The sequence below is a fragment of the Phyllostomus discolor genome, chromosome 13, assembly GCF_004126475.2.
Source record: "Phyllostomus discolor isolate MPI-MPIP mPhyDis1 chromosome 13, mPhyDis1.pri.v3, whole genome shotgun sequence".
Lineage (NCBI taxonomy): Eukaryota > Metazoa > Chordata > Mammalia > Chiroptera > Phyllostomidae > Phyllostomus > Phyllostomus discolor.
This window is the reverse complement of record NC_040915.2, coordinates 42,299,631-42,320,825: the sequence shown is the minus strand read 5'-3', so window position 1 is coordinate 42,320,825 and position 21,195 is coordinate 42,299,631. Positions and strand designations below refer to the sequence as shown.

Here is a 21,195-nt window from a genome sequence, read left to right as displayed (position 1 = left end):
CTGCTCCTGGCTTCGTCTTACCGCAGTCTCACCCTATGACCCTTGACCCCAAGGTTTTGGTTGTTTGGAAGTGGGCATGCCCATGAAGAAAGGGTCTGTTCATCCACCAAATCCAGCTGTCCGTCATTTACCCATCCATCATCTTCCCATCCTCATCCATCCATCAACCCACCCATCCATCATCCATCCACCATCCACCCATCATCCATTCATTCATGCATCCATCATTCATCCACTTATCTATCCACTTATTATCCTCTCATCCTTCCATCCATCCAACCATCCATCCCCCATTCATCCATCCATCATCCATCCATCATCCATCCATCATCCATCCCCCATCCATCCATCATCCCCCATCCCCCATCCACCCACCCCTTCAGCATCCACCTTGCTGAGCTCCTCCCAAGCAACTGACACGAGGAACCCAGAGGTCAGAGGTGAGCCAGATGCACACCTTGCCTTCAGGGATCTCAGAGTCTGGCAGTCAGTGCGGTCACATGGTCAGTGTCAGTCACGCCTCAGAAACTCGGCCGTGCAGGATGGGCCGTGCTGTTTCTCCACAACCCACCCTGATTTCTGTGTCCACTTTTCAGTTCATTAGGGTGGAAGGACAGAACCCCGGCTAATTTCCAGGGACGTAACTATTGCCAAGGTGTGCAGGGGCGGGGGTGGGAGTGGGGTGCTTCTAATCTCCAGGTCTCCCGGGAGGCTGCCCTGGTGGGGGGACATGGTGGGCACTCACTCGCTGAGCAGACAGTGGCCCGGACAGCAGCCACTCTGGTGTCCCCGGCACATTCCCTTAGCCAGGCGGTTCTGTGCAGTTCAAGGTCACTTGGTGGCTGCAGCAAACCCCTCCAGCTGCCTTCTGCTTGCTGCCCCAGGGGCTTCTCAGGTGCCCGGGGCCATGTCTCGGCCTGAGAGGGCAGGGTTGCTAACCCACCGGGTGGCCCGCAGCCCTCAGCCGGCAAGAGAGCGGGGCTGGGGGTAGCGCCCCTGCCTCCGGTTTGTCAGGGGCCAGTTCTGTAGCTGGCCCGCACGTCCCTGGTGGAACAGCCCCGTGGTCACCGCGGCAAACGCAGAAACACACCTTCTGTGGGCTTTCCCTCCCGCTCCGTCTCCCCCTCACTGCGCCCTGGCCGTCGCCCCCCAGGGTCACCTCCCGGTCAGCCAGCCGCACTGAGCCCTCGTCACCGGCTCCTCGCTGGGAGGCAGCCGGTTCCAGCGCATGGGCTCTGCACGCACAAGGACAAGTGGGAGGATGGGCCTCAGGCCCGTGGACTTGGCCTGCACCCCCTCTGTCTCTGCACAGGTGTCCGACCGCTGCGACTGCGTCTTCGTCAACGGCAAGGAGGTGAAGGGCAAGGTGGACGCGGTGGTGACCTTCACCTACCAGCACCTGCGCGCGCCCCTGCACGTCACGGTGTGGGCGCCCCGGCTGCCCCTGCAGATCGAGGTCTCGGACACGGAGCTGAGCCAGGTCAAGGGCTGGCGGGTCCCCCTGGTGGCCAGCAGGAGGTGAGCCCGGTGGGGAGGGGCTCCCCGGCCTGACCATGGCCTCGATCACCCAGCGTCGCGTGAAAGGAGCCAGTGCGGGGCCCGGCACACAGTAGGCGCTGCCGTCGTCTCAGTGATTCCACGTCCTGCAGCCCCACACCAGCCCTCCCGGGGGATGGAGGCCGGGAGGAGCCAGCCGGGCGGGGAGGCTGCCGCACCCGGGTCAGCCTCTGACCCCCGGGGCCAGTTGCCCCTGCCCGTGGCCTTGCAGTGGGCTGTCTTCTGAACATGCCCCCCTAAAGACAGCGAGGTGGAGGTTACACTTATTTTAAGATTTTATTCGTTTGTACAGCGAGGGGAGTGGAGGGAGAAGGAGGGAGAGGAACACCACTCAGTTGCCTCTCGCACACCCCCCGGGGGCCGAACCTGTAGCCAGACCCGAGCCCAGACCAGGGACCCCGCCGGCGACCCTTGAATTCGCGGGACAGCGCCCGACCCACCGGGCCACACCGGTCCGGGCCGGAAGTTACACGGTTTTCTAGCCCCGCGGCCCCCAGGGACGTTTAAGTTTTGATGTATTTTCCTTGAGTGAAACCGGGATTCCCTTTTCTCTGGTTTGAGGACGTCTCTAAGCTTGCAAAGCTCTGAGCCTAGGGAATCGCTGCATAAAATCTAATTGCCTGTGTACTGGGCCGCGGGGTCACCGTTTGCTCTCGCGCTAACGAATAAACAAAAAAGGCCTTTAACGTATGCCGTGTGACTCCGGATTGTCGTATGTACGTGGGCGTTCGGGGTCCTGTTTCCCAACTCCGAGGCCGCTCTCAGCCAACTCGAGTCCCGGCTGTCGGCCTGGAGCCCTCCCTCCGTGACCCCCGGGGCCTCTCCCCACCGCCTCCCGGGCGCCGGCCGGCCGGTGTCTCCCTCACAGCTCTAAACCGGAGTGCGCCACAAGGGGGCGCTGGCCGGGCAGGATGCACACTCCACGTCGGCCAGGAAAACCTGGCCTGGCTCAGGGAGGGCAGCCGTGAATGCAGCCAACACTTCAGGGGGCTTAGTGGTCGTGCGTGGCCAAGGGGCCAGGTCCGTGGACGTGGCGAGGAAGGCGCACGTGTCCCCGCTGAGGGCACAGCCGAGACTTGCTCCACAGCCAACCTAAGCTCCACCACCGCCCTGCTGTGTGACCTCGGGCAGCCGCCTAACCTCTCTGTGCCCCAGTTTTCTCACCTGCAACCCGAGACTCGTCAGTTAGCACTTGGCTCAGAGTTCCATGAGGCGGGAACAGGTTGTGCGCGTGGAGCTCAGAAGGGCGTTGCTCCTCCAAAGTGTCACGTGGCTCCGTCCCAGTAGAACTTTCTGCAGTGCCGGAATGTTCCAGAAACAGGCTGTCCAGAGGGGTGGCCACTGGCCCACGGGGTGACGGAGCCCTCAGAACACAGCCCGTGTCACCGAGAAACTTAGCTTCTTCACGTATTTAATTTTTATCCATTACAATTTTACGATTTGAATTAAATTATAATGGCAATGTACAGTTTTATCCGTTACAATTCGTTTTATAATTTCAGTTAAATTATAAATGACCGTCTGTGGCTACGAGCTACTAACGGGACGGTGGAGGCTCAGGGAAGACTGGCCCTCAGGTCTCTCCGGGTCACTAATTGTCTTCAAGGAGGGGTGTCCGAGGCTCTGTGCTCCAGTGGGGTCCACGTGGGGGCCCCTGCCCGGGAGGCCGTCTGCGGGAGGCCGAGGCAGGCGCCTGGCACCTGCCCGGCTCCGGGCCTGAGGACGCCGCCCCCCTCCCCCCTCCCCCCGCGCAGGCCGGCTCCGGACAGCGAGGACGAGGAGGAGGAGGAGCGGCGGGGCCGGGGCTGTGCCCTGCAGTACCAGCGCGCCACCGTGAGGGTCCTCACCCAGTTCGTGTCCGAGGGCGCCGGCCCGTGGGGACAGCCGAGCCACCTGCTGGGCCCTGACTGGCAGGTGGACGTCACACACCTGGTGGCCGACTTCATGAAGGTGGAGGAGCCCCATGTGGCCGCCCTGCAGGACGGCGGCCGGGTCCTGGTGGGGCGGGAGGTCGGCATGACCACCATCCAGGTAGGAGGCGGAGCTGGGAACACCCGTTCGTCCAGCCCTGAGCGCCGTGGGCAAAGGGGGGGCAGGGGGGGCTCGCCAGGTTGGCGGGGCCCTGGGGCCAGTGCCTTGGTGGAGCAGTGGCCTCCTGGGGACACCAGACCGTGAGCTGGACCAGCTCTCTGAGTCCCAGCCTCCTTCCAAACGGATTGGAGAAGGCGGTGGCTCTTCGCTCCCCGTGTGACCCCTCTCCCTGCGGCACCCTGCTGCCCCGCCGCCCCCCAGGACCCCCGACCCGACCCTGAGCCTCCCCCATGCGTCGGAGCCTCCTCCGACGGCCAGCAAGACGCACCTGCCCCTCCTTCTCTAAGTCCCTCCCTCGTTTCGCCGCGTATTCACCCAACAACCCCGCCCCCAGGGGGCGCCACCCTCCTGCCGCCTGCGCCCAAGGCTGTGTCTTGAAGGGCGGGTCTCCGAACCAGCCCTTTTCCTCAAGCCCTGGATTCCCACCCCACTTGCCCCTCCGTTTGGGAAGCCATCCCGGGTCCTTCCACAGCCGCCGTGCGGGAAAACGGCCGTGTGCACCTCTCCCTTCACCCGGACGTCTGCCGCCCCACCCTGGGCTCGAGTGCAGGGGCCGTGGGGGGGGGCGAGTCTCAGTGCCCCCAGTTGGTCCTGTAGTTCCCTTGGAACGGGATTCGAGCGGCCCCCTGCGGGGGTCAGCCGGCAGGATCTCCGAGCGCTGACTCCAGGCTGTGCTTGTATGAGCGTGCCTCGTCCCCCAGCCCGTGGGGGGGTCGCCTCCCCGCTCCCCGCAGAGCAGGCGTGGTGGTTCAGTGCCGGGTCGGTTTTCCCACGGGCAGAGCTGAAGTGTCCCGGGAGGGGCACTCCCTCTGATTCTCACGGAGGCTCCTCCTGGGCACGTGTGGGGCGAGGAAGGTGCACACGCCCTTCCCCCCCGTCCTCCGGACCCCTGGCCCCTGGGGGACGCAGGAATGCAGCCGGGGGGGTGGGGGGGAGGCTCCCAGCCCCCGAAACCAGTGTGACGGGTTTGTCTCCTGTGCTGCGCACCCGCAGGTGCTGTCCCCGCTGTCCGACTCCATCCTGGCGGAGAAGACGGTCACCGTGCTGGACGACAGAGTGTCGCTGGCAGACTTGGCCCTGCAGCTCGTGGCGGGGCTGTCTGTCACCCTGCACCCCGGCGCGGACAGCCGCGGGGCCGTCACCGCGGTGGCCACGGCCGAGGAGCGGCTGCGGGCCCCCAAACAGGTGGGAGCCCGGGGGCCGGGCGCGGAGAGGGGCGGCCGGGCACCGGTCACCGTCCCTGACTCCGCAGAAGGGTGGCGGGGTGGGGGGGGGCAGGGTGGGTGGCCCCGACTCAGGGACTTGCAGACCCCGTTCACCTGTGACAGGGCGGGACCCCAAACCACTCTGGGTTGAGTGTTGTAAGTCGCTCAGGGCCCCTCCTCTTTGGGGACACGCACTGGTGTGCCCCCCGCCCCCAGAAGACGCCCCACTGCAGCCTCTGAGGTTCACTGATGGGAAGGGGGTCTCGGCACCGTCATGCCGCAGGGGTGGTGGGTCCGTGGGGACAGACGGACGGAAGAGACAGGGCGGGAAGCAGGATTCCGCAGCTGGGGCGTCTGTATCGGCTTTGGTTTCCCAGACGCTGGGCCTCACGAGGGGACCCACGACCGCGCTTTATCTGGGTGAAGGGGACCCATCAGGTGGGGGAGAGGGGGCCGGGAGGCAGGAAGCAACGCGGGAAGGAGGGGTCGGTGCAGACAGCCAGCCAGGAGCGTGCTCCGGGCCTCACCCGCACCACGGGCCCCAGGCTACTAGTAAGCCATCAGCCAGCACAGAAAGGGCTGGAGGGTCCTTGTTCCTGTGGGGGGGGGGGGGGGCTGGGGGCCTGGGTCTGGCTGTGGACGTGGGTGTGGGTGTGAATACAGACAGGGGTATGGGCTCGGATACAGGTGATGCAGGTGATACAGGTGATATGGTGATACAGGTGATGATACAGGTGATGCAGGTGATGATACAGGTGATATGGTGATACAGGTGATGATATAGGTGATGCAGGTGATGCAGGTGATATGGTGATGCAGGTGATTCAGGTGATGATACAGGTGATGCAGGTGATACAGGTGATATGATGATGCAGGTGATACAGGTGATATGATGATGCAGGTGATACAGGTGATATGATGATGCAGGTGATTCAGGTGATGATACAGGTGATTCAGGTGATGATACAGGTGATACAGGTGATGATACAGGTATGTAGATACAAGCGCCCGCCCGCCCTCAGCTGAGAGCTGCCCGGCACTGCTGGCCCTGAGCCCGCCCACCTGCGTTCCGGGGGCGGAGCTCGCCCTCCAGCAAACCACACAGGCAAACAAGAGACCCCGGCCGGGCAGACCCCATGTCTCAGAGCAGGCAGCCCCGGGGGAGTGGCTGCGCCAGCAGGGAGGCCCCGCCCATCCGGGCTCCTGCAGTCCCGGTCCTGTCACGGGCGGCCGGTGTCGGCCCGGGGCACAGTGACCAGTGGAGACGTGCCCTGGTGACTGTTTTCGTCCACCCCAAGCGCCCCTGCAGCTGAGGCTCCTGGTCTCCCTGCCGTGTCCCTGGCAGGGGACCCGCATGCCCGCGTGCCTGGCACCTGGGACGGTGGCTGCCGCCCAGGAAGTGCCGCGGCCTCCTGGCCAGCTGCTCCCCAAAGGGGCCACATCCTGGTTCCGGCCGCCTGGGACCGGGTCACCGTGTGTGGCAGAGGGGACTGTGCAGATGGGATTGAGCGTGAGACGCAGAGGTCACGGCGGATGACCGGCGATGTGACCTGCTGGCCCCGGTGTCCCCCCGCGGGTCCCGATCAGAGGGACGTGGGAGCGTCGGGCTAGCAGCAGGACCCTCGAGGGTGTGGCCTTGCGCTCGGGGGTCTTTGTCCACAAAACCAGTGGGGTGTCGTGGCGTTTGGGGGTTCTGTGGGGCTTTAGCCTGGGGCGGATTACGCGGGAGCCGTCGCCTCCTGTCCGCATCTGCTCTGGTTTAATTACGGAGGTTTTCTCCCCGGATCTATCGGCCGTCCCGTCTGGGCCTGGGGCCCTGCCCCCGTCACAGCAGCACTGGGCAGGGAGGGGCCTCAGTGAGCAGGTAGCCCCCCCCCCCCCGCCGTCCCGGGGCCCCCTGACAGGCTGTCTCTCCACAGGAGGCCGTGGTCAGCACTTGGCTCCAGTTCAGCGACGGCGCTGCGACGCCCCTGGACATCTACGACCCCGAGGACTTCACCCTGACGGCCACCTCCCTGGACGAGGCCGTGGTGTCGGTCCCCCAGGCCCGCTCTCCCTGGCGGCCCGTTGTGGTGGCCGAGGGGGAGGGCCAGGGGCCGCTGCTCCGCGTGGACCTGGCCATCGGGGAGAGCTGCCAGAAATCCAAGCGCAAGAGCGTCCTGGCGGCAGGTGTCGCCAACGTCAGGGTCAAGTTTGGCCAGAACGACGTGGACCCCAGCCCCGGAGGGGGAGGGGACGGCAGCGAGGCCGAGGTCGAGAACCATGCCAGTGACCGGCGCCCCGAGGGCCAGGACCCCGAGCGCGCGGGCCAGGGCGGGCTCCTCCCGGGCAGCCCGTCCCTGGGGCGTGAGGAGGGGGCCCGCAGGGGCGGCCCCACGGCCAGGTCGCTGCTGGACAACCCGGTGGCCGAGAACAGCCGGCTGGACGGGGGCTGGCCGCCCAGGGAGGCCCCGCTGCCGAACATCCCCATCGACGTCAGCGACTTCCCGGCGCCCGCGGACCTCCCGCGGGCCGGGGCGGGGCCGGGCGCCCGCGGCCTGAGCGACCTGCAGATCGGCATGTACGCGCTGCTGGGCGTCTTCTGCCTGGCCATCCTGGTCTTCCTCGCCAACTGCGCCGCCTTCGCCCTCAGGTACCGGCACAAGCAGGCGCCCCTGGAGGGCCCGGCCTCCGTGACCCACTCGCACGACTGGGTGTGGCTGGGCAACGAGGCCGAGCTGCTGGAGGCCGTGGGCCAGGGGCCGCCGCCGCCGGACGAGCACACGACCGTGCTGGACCGCGGGCCGGGGGCCTGCGCGGACGGCAGCCGCCTCCTGCTCAACGGCGGCTCCTCCCCGAGCCAGGGGCCCCGGCCCCCGGCCGAGTCGGGGGGCCGGCGGGGCCGGGACCAGAAGCAGGAGCCGCTGCGCTCCCCCGCCTGCAGGAGGAAGAAGGTGAAGTTCGCCTCCTTCCCTGCCGCGCCCCCCGACGATGGCTGCCCCAACGCAAACTGCGTCCTCGGCGGCCACGACGAGGACATCAAGTGGGTGTGCCGGGACCTGGGCCTGGGCGCGCCCGGGGAACCCAGGAACTGCCTCCTGGAGAAGCTCAAGGACAAAGTGTAGGCCCCTCAGCCCGAGGGCCCCGTGCCAGCCCCCCCCACATCACTCCCAGGGTGGACCTGGGCCCCTGGCATGGAGGTCGAGGGTCAGGGGGTGGTGAGTGGGGGCCCGCGGGGCCCCTTATAGACCCTCTGGGGGGTTGGAAGCCACGGAGGGACCTTTTTTGTAATCAGAGGTTTTTTAGCAGAGGATGAGGGCAGAGCCGCGTGCGTCGGCAGAGGGACGCCGGGGACACGGGTGACCGAGACACGGGGCCGTGTCAGGCCCCCCGCGGGAGCCTGTGTCACGAGTCACAGTGCGACACGGTCAAGCCACCAAAGGCGACTGGTGGGAAAACGCCAAGAGACCAATAAAAAGGGACAGACATCACGTTGGTTTGTATTTCTAACGAAGGAGCGTAATTGAGAACCAGGGCCCACAAAAAGACAGCCCCATCCCAGCTCAACGCCCCCTCCCCGGGGACAGTCCACACGGGGCTGGGGGGTCAGGGGTCCAGGGGTCCGTCCCCTCTGGGGACAGCCCCCGCGTTCCCAGACCTCACTCGCTCGCCTTCCCTTTTTCTGTGTTTCCGTTTCCCTTTTTTCTTTGGGTGTCCTGGACGTCCTCTTGATTTCGATTTAATGTTGATTTTCTGAGGATCAGATGGTGTGTTTTCCATAGATTAAACATCAATCACATTCCTATACATTAGACGGACTCTCAGAAACGGTCGCTTTTAATTCATCCTTTAAGTATGTTGGACCCCTCCCTCCACCACGGCCTCGTCGCTGGTTGCTGGGCATTTCCACGTAAACGGAGTTCCCGGAGCGTCCAGGGGCCTGGCTGGACCCACAGGCACCGGCAGTCACGGGTGGCACGGGGCACAGCCGCCCTGGGGACACTGTCAGAGGCTGCTCACAGGGCGCACAGCCAGCAACATAAGCCCAGTGGGGCCCTGACCCCCGGCCACTACATGGCCCCTGCCATGGGGGCCCTCCTCATTCGGGGATGTGGGGTCAGAGCCCCAAGGGGGCCCACCCCCAAGGGTGCTCGATGTCCCCTCGCACGGTGGCTCTGTCGGGATCGGGGCACCCACTGACACCAAGCGTGAACACAGATGAAAACGGAGCGTTTTTAAGCTGCGTTCCCAGCTCTGCTGGGCGGGGGGCACCCGCACAGGCTGAAAAGGCAGAGGTCCGTGTGGGGTGCCAGCCAGTGGCGACGCGTGACCGCCAACCTGTGTGCAGCGCCCAGAGAACGCCTTCACCCGGAGGAGCGGCGCGTCCCGGGCCGAGGGGCCGCACCGGGGGCGAGGCAGCCCCTCCAGGACCCCGGCTCCGTGCGTCGTGGCCGCCGCCAGCACACCTGGTGGTCGGCAGGTGGTGCTCATGGTCCCCAGGATGTGTCTTGGTTTTATTTTTGTAACCACTAGAATCGATGGCTAAGACAGAGTCCTCCAAGCCTCACCACGTTGGCTGGGCCGTTCAAGGAGATATTTCTAGCACATACTGTAGACGAGGGAGGGAAAGGAGCTATTTATTTATACCTGTGATGTCAGTTGTCATTAAAACGCGTTCCTGGCTTGACGAACCCGAGTCTCCTGGGGTGTCCCTTCTTCCATTCGCCTCTCGGTGTCTGTCCCCGACAAGCGTAGCCCATGTGGAAGAAGTGACCCGCCTGCGGAAGGAAAACACGACCCCTCCCCCCAAACTTCCTTTCCTCTTCGGACAGACCCAGGGTGACTCCCGACGAGGAAACCCTCGGTCCCTTGCCCGCGCCATCAACACAGCAGTGACCTTGAGTGTGCGCGGAACCGCCGGGGCGGCTGGCGAAACACAGCCCGGGGAGCTGGGGCCCGAGAACCGAAACACGGAAGGGCCGCAGCGAGAGGCCGCAAACGTTTGTGGAGATATACATGCGTGTGCACACACACACACGCACACGCACACACACGCACACACACACACGCACACACACGGCAGCCATGCAGGAAGCACTGATCCGGGCAGAAGCCCCAACAGGGTTTCGGCGAAGAGGCCGGGGCGGGGACGGCGCCGTGAGACAGGGAGGGGAACAGGAGCCCCCGTGGGAGGGCAGGCGGCGCCACCGCGCCAGCAGCCGAGGTAACGTCGAGTCACTGGCTCTCGGCAGGGCGGCCCACACTCGGTCTGGGGGTCCCAGTTCAGCAGTTACGGGGCCTGTGCCCTCCATGTCTTTGAGGATGGTTATCTGGGGCCCGCTGTTGCTTCGGGCACAGTCCAGAGGTTCCTTTGTCCTGTTTCAACGCCCACAGGTTTCAGGGAGCGAACCCCCGCCCGGCGGCTCCTCTGGGCGGCAGCTCTGGCTCCGTTTTAAAACAGCTCTGTTTATGTTGCTTTTTTACAGGCCAAAAAGGGCATTTCTCACCAGTTCCGGGGTGTTTCCCACACTGCCGACCCACCTTAGAGTGACCCCCACCTCCCTTGTGGGGGGGGGGGGTGGCCATGACCTTTGGTGGAGAACTGCCTGGATGTTGCCCCGGGAAAAAGGTTCCCTTTTGCGTGTCTTGGTTCTGTGTTTTCTTTGTTACACTTGGGGGTTTCGGTGGCATCGTCGTTGCTGTTGGTTAGTTGGGGAAAGAGAGGTTTTTGGTGGAAGGTGGTGGTGCTTTAAAAAAAAAAAGCTTTATTGAGATGTGATTCGCATGCTATAAAAACTGACCCAGATGAAGCGTCCGAGCCAGTGGTCGCTGGTGCATTTACAGGGTTGGCGCCCTCGTCCCAGCAGGTGCAGAGAGTTTCCATCGCCCTGAGGAAACTCCACTTGTACCACGCCCACTGCCGGTCTGCCCCCCAAACCCCCAGCCCCAGGCCACCACCGGTCTGCGCTCGGTCTCCATGGCTCTGCCCAGAGGTGCCTGTGTCCACAGGAGAGATTTCCCTGGGAGTCCCCCACCTCCGTCACAGCATGATTCTCCCTGGAGACTCGGAGGGGGTCCATACACTGGGACCGTTTTCCTGATCACGGCGCCAGGAGGCCCCTGCCGTCCCGTGGCCGGCTGCCGTGGACAGGGGCGGGTGAAGGGGGAGGACCGGCCTTCACGACCTGCTGTGTGATACCGTGTCCCCCCTAAGTCTCACTCCCAGCCCCCCGAGAGCCCACCTATTTCTTCCCAAGATTCAGGCTCCAAGTGAGGGCGAGGAGACCATGGTTGGGTGTAGGGCCGGGTGGTGACCCTCTGCCCTGAGGTGAACTATAGAAACGGTACTTCTGTGGCCCCCTCCGGTCAGCTGAGACCTGCGTCGGCTCTGAGACCTGGGGCCGTGCAGACAGCGGGAGGAGGACCGTGAGGACCTCCTCCGTCACCGGCAGGCGGTGCCCATGTTATTTGCTCACGCCGCCGCTGACCGAGGGAAGTATGTGGTGCACACGGCCCCTGCCCCTGGTTACAGAGGAGGGGACGCACCCCTCAAACCCGCTCCAGGGTCACGCCCGGGCAGGGGCGGGGCGGGACTCGGACCCACGCTCGCGTCTCCGGAGACCACGGCTCAGTTATTGCACCGACACAGGCTTTTCGTCCGTTGCCTTGTGTTAAAAAATGTAATAAGACGGACCGAAAAGAAAAAAAAAAGAACAGAAAAGCAATTCAGACTTATTGCACAGAACCTGGAGAGTGAAGAAAAGGGGGGGGGGGTGACGTGTTTTGAGAAAGCCCGGAGCCCCGCTTCCCGGAGATGAAAACGAAGAGCTCGCCGTCCCCACCCTCCCCGTCCGGCCTCAGTGCCGCCCGTGATTTCTGCTCACGGCCGTGCGCACAGTGTCAAAGGGCGCCATTAGAAATACGACGTCTAAATTATTTTTCCAATTTTGAAAGCAGCCCAGGAGCACCGTAAAAACTTATTAAAACGACCAAGTTCACCTCGCGTGGGCGCCTTGCATCCGTGCGTACAAGGTCTTGCGGGTTCTCTCCCCTGCAGTGGAGAGCAAAGGGCCCGGGTTGGCTTTTACGTGCAATTAACAGGGGGCTCCCCGACAGCAGGGAGGGCGGCCTGGGTGCGGGGCCACCCGCGAGAGCGTGGGGGCCCCCAGGGGAGCGGCTGAGGGGCGAGCACGCAGCCAGACCCACTCCTCGGGGCGTGTCCGTCCGGAGGACCGCCGCTCGACCGCACTGATTTCAGCGACAGCAGCTCTGGCTTGCCCGGCAAGGCCCCCAGCTGCCCCCTCCCCGGAGAAGCCAGGTGCGCTCCCACGGGCAGGGAGAGTGCAGGAAGCCAGTGGGGCAGGTGTCGGAGCCAGAGGCCCGTGCTCAGCCCGGGCTGTGGCTGGTGGTAGAGCATCAGTCCCATTGGCCGACTCTCCCATCGACACTGGGGCACGCAGCAAGCAGACTGGGGGCGAAGACGGGGGTCGGGGGTGGGTGGAGGGGAGCCCCGCATCAGTCCCCTGGGGGCATTGCTGACTCGCACCTCGGAGCTCAGAGTCGGGGCTGGCGGTGGCGCCAGGCGCGCTGGGCTGGACAGACAGCGTGGCATCCATACGAAGGCGGCAGGGACCCAGACGGTGGGAGGGGTTGAGCGCTTGGCTGAGACTCGGGGGTTTCTTGGGGGGCTTCACAGGCAGGCGCTGCCCCTGGTGGTGGGCGCCCCAGGCACTTGGCGGCTCTGGGCGAGGGGGGGTGTCCCTTTGGGGAAGAGCCACAGGTGCAAGGGATTGGAGAGGACGGACAGGAAGTCGGGCAGATGGGGGCAGGAGGCACAGGAGGAGTGGTGTCCGGAGGGCTGGACCTGGGCGGAACCCAGGTGCCCCCCTTACAGATGCCCCCCCTCGCCACAGCTTCCCGTGGTGCAGCGGACACTTCCGCTGGGACAGCCGCTGCAGGGAGGGTGCTGAGCCGGGTCAGCCTCAGACAGGTACACGTGCGTGTCCCAGAGGCCCACAAAGGCCACTCGTTGGGGGTGTGGGGGGGAATGGCTTGTCCCGAGCACAGGACGCCTCAGAGGCCGGGACAGTCTGGACAGCAGAGCGAGCAGACGGGGACTTGGCTGTGTCAGGGGCAGAGCCCCACGCCCTGCACCCGTCTCCACACGGCACCCTCCCGAGCCCTTCACAGCGGCGCCCACGGTGGCGGCGGGGGGACGGGTCGGGGCCGTGGGACCGACGGCAGACACTTCATGCCGCCCTCACCCCACCTCGGCCCATAAAAGTGTGTGTGTCATTTTTAATTTCCTGGAAGCTGCGTTTTTTAAAGGAAAAAAATTGATTTTAATGTTCCTGTATTCAATCCAATGTACCTGAAATATTGCCCTTTGGACGTGCAGTCGATGGAACTCTTACTGGTGGAGGTGGGGCGCCCTTGGGCCGTCTTCAGAGCCCAGGAGATACTGCATGAGCACCTAAAGTCCACTGTGACTGCTGGGAACACCGCCCGCCGAGGCCCCGCCCCCCGAGCGCTGGTGGGGGGGGTCTCTGCAGGGGCCCAGGCGCACCGTCGGGGCGCACTGCACCGAGGACCGAGTCGAGGAGCAAACCCAGAGAAGCCGCCGGCCAACCCTGTCTCCACCAGGAAGGGCAGGCAAGTCTTCCTTTGTTTTTATTCTGGAATGCAAATCTCTTTTTAATTCAAGTGTTACTGGCATGCAGCATCATATTTGTTTCTGGTACAGCACGGTGGTTTGACATGTATATGCCTTACCCCGTGGTCACCACGGGGAGTCACCGTTTGAAGCTGTTGCGACACTGTGACAGTTCTCCATCGCAGGGCCCACGCACTCCGGGTGCGACTCGGGCCGGGAGACGCCAGGGGACCGACACGCCCCGCCCCCGAGTCGCTTCTCAGCCCTCATCTCCCGACCACAAACTGCCACCCAGGTGGCCCGAGTCCCTGTCCTTTGTCAGGTCCCTTCTCCACAAAGTCACTGTCCTTTCGTGAAGATGCGGCATGGGCTCAAATGGTGACCACCCCTTTGGGGTGCTCATCGCCGACGGGACACGTGGGCAAGCTTCTGTAGCTTCTGTCCAGGTTTCTCTCGTTAAGCCGCCTTCTCCCTGCCTGGTGTGGAGAAACCGCGGGAAGGTCAGTACACTGGGGGCCCCAGGGCTCTGAGTCACATCCCTTTGCCTCAGCCCCCAATCTGTGCCCACAGGCCTGAATTTTTTTTTTAAATGCACCCAAATAGTGAGGGGTTTTTGTCTGATTCAGCCTGTGCCTGCATTTCCAAAGAGCTTGCTCTGGGACTTCCGAGGAGGCGCCCCTGGGGCGGGGGAGGGGGTGGTTCTCCGCCCTGGGAGCAACTCAGGGAGGAAGGAGGCGGAAACTCCCAGTGCGGGGTCAAGGGTCGGGTGGCCGGAGGGAGTGAGTGGCCCCGGGCGGCTGAGCGCATGCTGTAGCCGGTAGAGGCCATGCCCTGTCCGGCCTTGACTAACCTCCCTCCCGTCCCAGGCGGACAGGGCCGCTCTTCCTCCCGGCCGGGACTCGTCCCCGAGGGGGGGACCCAGCTTGGCGGGTCTGCAATGCAGGGTGAGCCCCGGAGCGAACGTTCCGTCTGGTGCCTGCGGAGGGCGCTGTGAACCTAAACTCTTTAAGGCAGCGCCTCTTGGGCAAGTGTTACTGCCACAGACACAGTAATAATAATAATAATAGTAATAGTAATAATAATAATAGTAATAGTAATAATAATAGTAATAATAATAATAATAATAATAATAGTCATACTGGGGGCGGGGGAAAGGCCGGCAGGCCACGGCCATGCGACGGGGCTGAGGGCAGCGGTGGTCTCACGGGCGTCTGGGTGGCCTTCGGGCGTCTCCGGGCCACCCTGGGAGAAGCAGCATTGTCCCGGGCCACACGTTAAATACACCGCGACGCGTAGTCACAAAAAGATCTCATCGTGTTTTGAGTAAGTTTGCGATTTTTGTGCTGGGCCGCGCTCACAGCCCTCCGGGGCCACGGGCTGGACACCGCGCTGACCCCCAAGGTCAATGAACTGCAGCCACGGAAGACGCACCGCTTTTCGCATGTCCGTCGCGCGGCCACACAGTGACTTTTGTGAAAAAGGAATGGAAACAGGCCATCCCTGAAGAACCTGTACGCGAATGTGCGCCTGGCGACCACGGCCGCAGGGTGGACAGAGGCGAAGGCCGGAGCAGGGAGGGGAGGCCGAAGGACCCGTCTCCGCCCACATCCCAGTCCAGCAGGCCCCGCCCACCCCGCAGTCCAGCAGGCCCCGCCCACCTCACAGCCTGGCGGGGCCGCCCCCCAGCTCCCCGTCCGGGGCCCCGCCCCAGGCCAACCCCCCTCCCAGGACAGGACTTCCCGCAGCTGTGCCTGCAGAGAGGTGACCTTGACCGTGGTGACTAGAGGAAAGGCCGCCGCCGCCGCCGCGGCCGCCACGCTCGCCCCGCTCTTCATCGGAGGAAAGAAAATACACGGTTTCTCGTTCGGGAGGGTTATGGGCCGTGCACGCTCACCTCCCGTCTGTCAGGAGCCCATAAAACCTGTCGGACGAGGAAAGTGAATAACGCGAGGCCTGCGCCCAACGAAGGATTTTATTTTTCATTACGAAGGGGTGGTGTGGAGGTGACAGAGACGTTCATGCACCAGGGGGGCCGGGCGTCCCCTCTGTCCAGGGCGGTGACAGGCTGGGGGGCCGCGGGAGGCCGCTGGCTCCCCTCCGCGGGGGCTGGGCCGGGCCGCGACCCTGCGTGAGGACCTCCCCGAGTCCGCACGACCAGGGGCTGTTCCCTGAGGTCGTGCGCTCACGACCACCACTGAGCTGCTGTGTGCACACGCATGCACACGCATGGCCCCGCACACACACACCCAGATGCACATGTCCAGACACAGGAGCACACGCCCACCGGACCCCCTGGTAACCGCAGGCCTGCCTCCGTCTCGGGAGTCACCCACTGTGGGCGTTTCACAGACACGCAGTCACACGGGATGTCGGAAGGGGGCGCCCACGGCCTGAGGACGGGCGGGGTCCAGCCACCGGGCCCTCGCGTTCAGGGTCCTCCCAGGGTCACCCAACTCCAAGTGGCTCGGACAACAACAACAAAAAGACCGCATTCTTGCCCATCCCAGAAGACCCGGGGTGCGAGTGCCTCGGGCCGCCCACCACGCCGTGGAGGGCGCGGGTTCCGTGAGGCCGTGCGTCTCAGAAAGGCCCCCGGGGCAGGGGGGGTGGGTTCCAGCGGGCGCCGCCGGTGGGAACCCCCGGTAGAGGGAGCAGCCGAGCCCGGGCCGCCCGTCCCGCCCCCTGCCGGCAGCCCCGCCGGCCTCCCCTTCTCAGGCCCGAGCCCACCTGCCGCCCCAGGTGGGACCCATGCCCGGTTTCAGGAGGCAGCCGCTCTGCGCAGAGAGGGGCTCCCGCCCGCAGCAGCGAGGCTCCCCTGACCAGGAGGGAGGCAGGTGAGCCGGGGGGAGGCTCCCTGCGCACCTGAGACGCGGGCGGGGCTGAGCGGAGCCCAGCCCGCTGGGGGCTTGGAAGGCTGCGGCTGGCCTGGTCCTGCATCCTGAGCAGCCTGTGAACCCGCCCCCCCCCCGCCCCCGCCTGCTCAGCGCCCCCCCCCCACAGACGCCCCACCAGACGCCCAGCTCCTCGGCTGTGTCCCTGAAGCACCCAGGTGGTGACACTTTCCCATCCACTGGCTTCCTCCGCGGGGCTGGGGGACGGGGGAGAAGATGGAATTTCCCATCAGCCCTGAGCCTCTTCACCCTCGAGGTCACCGGCTCCCGGGGAGAGAGATCGATGGAGCGGTCATTCGGGGTCACACAGTATCGAGGAAATAATTAGGGGGGAGCGGGCCCCGCCGCAGCTGTCAGCAGTGGCAGCTGGCCGGCGACGGGTTGGCGAGGTTGAGAAGAGTCCGTGGTGGGGAGGGGGGAGGGCCGGGGGGAGGGAGGTGGGCCTCCGGCCCCCAGCAGGCGCAGGCAATCTCCCGGCTTCACTCCCTGGGGGGAGAGTGAGGGTGGGGCGGGGCTGAGGGTCTCTGACTTTGGCCGAAAACCATCCACAACGCGCTGAGGTTATTTCACACGGGTCCACAGCCGGGGGGGGGGGGGGGCCTGGCCTGGAGTCTGCCTCCAGTCTGAAAACAGAGAGAGGGGGGAGCCCTGGTGGGCCGGAGTGGCATCCTGTAAACTGAAAGGTCTCGGGTTCAGTCCCCAGTCAGGGCACGAGGCCCCTGAGTGGCGAGTGCGGCCCTCGGCCCGGGGGCGTGTGAGGGGTGGGCAACCGACGGGTGTTTCTCTCTCGCACTGGCTTCTCTCTCTCTCCTGCCCTTTCTGTCTCTCTAAAATCAATTGGGTGGGATAAAAATTGATAATGAAATAGGTGGGCAGGTAGAGAGAGAGGGGGACAGACGGACAGACAGATAAATGAGAAGGCTGAAGGCCAAGTTGGGGCCCCAAACCCAGATGGAGAGGAAGGCTGCGAGAATCCAGTGTCAGGGTCCCGCTTTCCCAGGGTTCGTTCCCCTTTCTGCCAGCAGGTGGCGCTGCTTCAGCAGGTGGCTCCCACGGCAGGCCCGCCAGCTCCGGGCCAGCAGCACCTGGCTCACCCTGGGCTCAACCTGGGCCCTAGGGTGCTCACGTGGTCCGAGAAGCCCTCAGGCCAGCATCCCGCCTCCCGCAGGAGCACCTGCGAGGAAACCCTGGTCTCTTCCCGGCTCGGGGAGCAGGAGGCCGGGCAGAGCCGGCTCTGGGAGGGCGAGGCAGAGGCCGCCAGCCAGAGGCCTCTGCAGGGCAGGTCCCGAACCCCCGCAGGCGAGCCTGAGGGCCGTGAGCAGGCGGGTCCAGGTTCGTGGGGCCTGCCAGGAGGGGCGCCAGGTAGGGCACCTGGAGGTCAGACTGAGACGGCCACACAGCCTCAAGCTAGCCTCGCTCGGACCCTGAGTGGAGTACGGAACAAGCTGGGAAAATTGAAAACTGCCTAAAGCATTTTGCTGGCTTTGAGACAGGGGCGGGGGCCCCGTAGGAGGGCTGCCTCCTGACACTGGAAAAGGCTGGGACCCTGGAGCCTCTCGGAGGGACACGCACCCGGCATCAGCCCAGAGAGGCCAGGGCTGGCTGTCGGACCTGCAGGACTGGCCCAGGCCGCGGCTGTGCTGGTCCAGGGCCCACTCTAGTCCGGGATGACTTCCACCTGTGGAGGTTCTGTTGCCAGCAAGGGCACACACGTGCAGGTTCCGAAGGACACGAACTGGGGGGGGGGCACCCTCGGACCCCGCCCACCGCTTTCTCATGGCCGTGATGAACCCACGCAGATCCCGGAATTGTGTAAAGCTGAGTTTTCACTCTTTTTTTTTTAAAGATTTTATTTATTTTTTGAGAGGGAGAAAAGGAAACAGCAACGTATTGTTGGCGCTCGCACGCCCCCTGCTGGGGACCTGGCCCACAACCCAGGCATGTGCCCTGACTGGGAATCGAACTGGTGACTCTGTGGTTCACAGGCTGGCGCTCAATCCACTGAGCCACACCAGCCAGGGCGTCACTTCTGCTTCTTTTAAAAAAGGCGTGAACTCCTCCCTTGCCCTGCACAGCCTCTGGTGATGATCCCTCTCCTCTGGGCCCCTTCGGGGCGAGCTCAGCAGTGTGTCCCTGGGTGCCTGTCCTCTCCCCTCGTCTGTGGGTGGTCTGTCCATGGTCCCTCCCGTCCCGCCCACCACCCCAGGCCCCCACAACTAACTCCTGGAGACACCTCCACCCCACGTGTCCTCAGCCCTGGAACCTGGAGCACTGGGGTCAGACCCTTCCCTGACCACAGCCTGCTTGCAGGGACGCAGGCTCCAGGCCCCACCTGCTGCCCGAGGCCCCACACTGCATCCCTAGCCCGGGTGCATCCCCAGCCCGGGTGTACCCTTTGAGGGTGTGTCTCAGCAAGACCGGGAGGTCTGGCTGTGGCAGGAATGACTCATTCACGCCTGGGTGTATCCAAAGAGGATGGCAGTAGTGGTCCACTTTTAAGAACCACCAATGACAGGAGCCCCGGCTGCCCAGCAGGGCGGGGTCAGACCAGAGAGGCTGCAGGGAAGGTCCTGGCGACTGCCGGCCTCCTGCTCCCACCACTGGGACCCCAGGGTCCGAGGGCGCCTGTGGGTGACGGTCTGCGGCCCCTTGCCCCTCCCCTGACCCACTTTGCCGGGTCCCGAGGCCATGAGAGAAGCAGGCAGCACCGAGGCAGCCCCTGTCCTGTCTGCACCACCTGGGAGCTGTGACGGGAGCCACGGCCCCCACCCCCCGTGGGACAGACGGCTGCCGGTGTGGAGCATGAGGCAGACCAGCCCAGCGGGCGGACACGCTGGGTGGCTTCCCTCCCAAACAGCGAGTGCCGCTTCTGCACGCGGTCAGCCGGGCAGCCTTGAGCCGCCTGCCTCCCTTCTCCCTGCTTCCTTCACGTTTGTGACTTTTATTTGATGTGCTGGTTCGACAGAGCACGTCCTGTGTGTCATTTCCTCCAAAGGCCCCACTTCCCAAGGAGCAGGTGTTCACGGCACATGGGCCTCTCACAACGCAGACTCGAGCGGCTGCACGGGACTCAGCCGGGGCCCTGCAGCACCGGCCTGTTTGAACAGTGCTGCTCCGAGGGCCACAGCGGCTCGTGCCACTGGACCCCCACCCTGACGGGCCTGGGCTCCCGGGGGTGGGGCTGTTCTGCGCCAGGTGCGGCAGTCTGTTGATATTGAAGGTCATCCACTTCTAATGACCTAGAACTTAGAAGCGGTCCAGGTTTCCTGTGGGCCCCTGTGACTGTGAAAGGACTCACTGATGTGAAGTTTGCAATGTTACGTCAAGAATCCGGTAACGGCCGTGGCTGGTGTGGCTCAGTGGATTGTTGCGTCAAGAACCCCGTGACGGCCGTGGCTGGTGTGGCTCAGCGGATCCAGCGCCGGCCTGCGAACCAGGTTTCCAGTGCAGCTGTGCGAGAGGCAGCCGGTGGATTGATTTCTCTCTCCCACGTCCACGCACCCAGAACGCAGGACCCAGCCTTAAAGGGGGGTACCCAGGTAAGTGGGGCGGGCGTCAGCACCACAGCCTGCACGAGGGGGTGCTGTAGGTTCCCTGTCACCCCACCTCCTCCTCCCCCAACCCCCACCTCCTTACCCTCCTCCCTGCCCCTGGCTACTTCCTCAGGGGAAGCCTGTTTTCACAGCCTGGGTCCCTGGTTCCATCCTGCAGTGTGTCCTGGAGGCAGACCCTCACCCCTGGTGGTTAATGCACCCTCGGGCCTGTCAGCCTTTTCACTGCATCGTTTTCAAGCACACACACGCCCCCCCACTCTGAGTGCCGGGGCAACAGGTTTTCGGGGGAGTTGAACCCCACCCATCGAGGTTGGCTTGTAGTTTTCTGTGCTTCGTACTAGCAAGAGAGAAAAGGAAGGAAGGAAAGGAGGAAGACTTGGGTTTTTGTGTGTGTCATCTCTCAGTGTGATCCTGTCATTCTGTTCGTCACCACGGAGCCGGCTCCAGAACCGCTCGCGGAGGGTCGCCGAGCCAGGAACGGGGCTTTCCCGGAGTTCCGTGAGCGGCTGTCGGCCGGCTCTGGGATCAGCACCCCCGCCACACCCCAGCGCTCAGGCCCCAACGCACACGCCACCCAGACGGGGGCTGTGGGCAGACCACGAAGGGAGCCAGTTAATGGGTCTCCATTTCAGGGGGGGGGTTTATTTTTTTTTAAGATTTTATTTATTTATTTTTTAGAGAGGGAAGGGAGGTAGAGGGAGAGAGAGAGAGAGAAACATCAATGTGCAGTTGCTGGGGGTCATGGCCTGTAACCCCAGGCATGTGCCCTGACTGGGAATCAAACCTGTGACGCTTTGGTTCGCAGCCTGTGCTCAATCCACTGAGCTACGCCAGCCAGGCTCGGGTGTTTTTAGTAATAAGCTTAGAGCAAAAGTCAGTGACAAGAAAAGAATAGTTTATTTAACAAAATCGGAACGCTGACCTATGTGTAAAACAACTGTACAAACGGCAACGACTAGGCAAACAGTTCAAGTTCACATTCAAGCATCACTTCAGTCTCCTTCACGAGGTCCTTCCTTCGCAGCTCCCCGGGCCGGGCCGCCTCCAGCCTCAGCCCCCGACGGACTCACACAGGAGCGGACTCACACGGGAGCGCGCGGGCGAGGCTGGAACCCCTGCAGCTGGCGTCCTGGCCAGAGGCGGGAGGACAGCAGTGCCGGCGGCCGCAGAGAAGCACCGGAGCAGCGATGGGCTCACCGGGCGCCGGCCCGCACCGAGGCCCACCGCGGACCCCAGCACTCGGCCCTGACCGGGTCCCCGAGGCG

The 21,195-nt window shown here is 64.2% G+C and overlaps 1 protein-coding gene across 1 annotated transcript in view; it reads left to right on the top strand.

Annotated features, from left to right (window-relative positions):
• TMEM132C (transmembrane protein 132C) overlaps nucleotides 1-9,519 on the top strand; it is a 130,065-nt gene extending 120,546 nt beyond the window's left edge. Inside the window, exons 6-9 of the mRNA XM_036014931.1 lie at nucleotides 1,313-1,518; nucleotides 3,312-3,588; nucleotides 4,642-4,833; nucleotides 6,773-9,519. Of these exons, the coding sequence (XP_035870824.1) occupies nucleotides 1,313-1,518; nucleotides 3,312-3,588; nucleotides 4,642-4,833; nucleotides 6,773-7,957 (1,860 nt within the window). The 3' untranslated portion in view covers nucleotides 7,958-9,519. The remainder of the gene's footprint in view (nucleotides 1-1,312; nucleotides 1,519-3,311; nucleotides 3,589-4,641; nucleotides 4,834-6,772) is intronic.
• The last annotated feature ends 11,676 nt before the right edge of the window (nucleotides 9,520-21,195 follow it).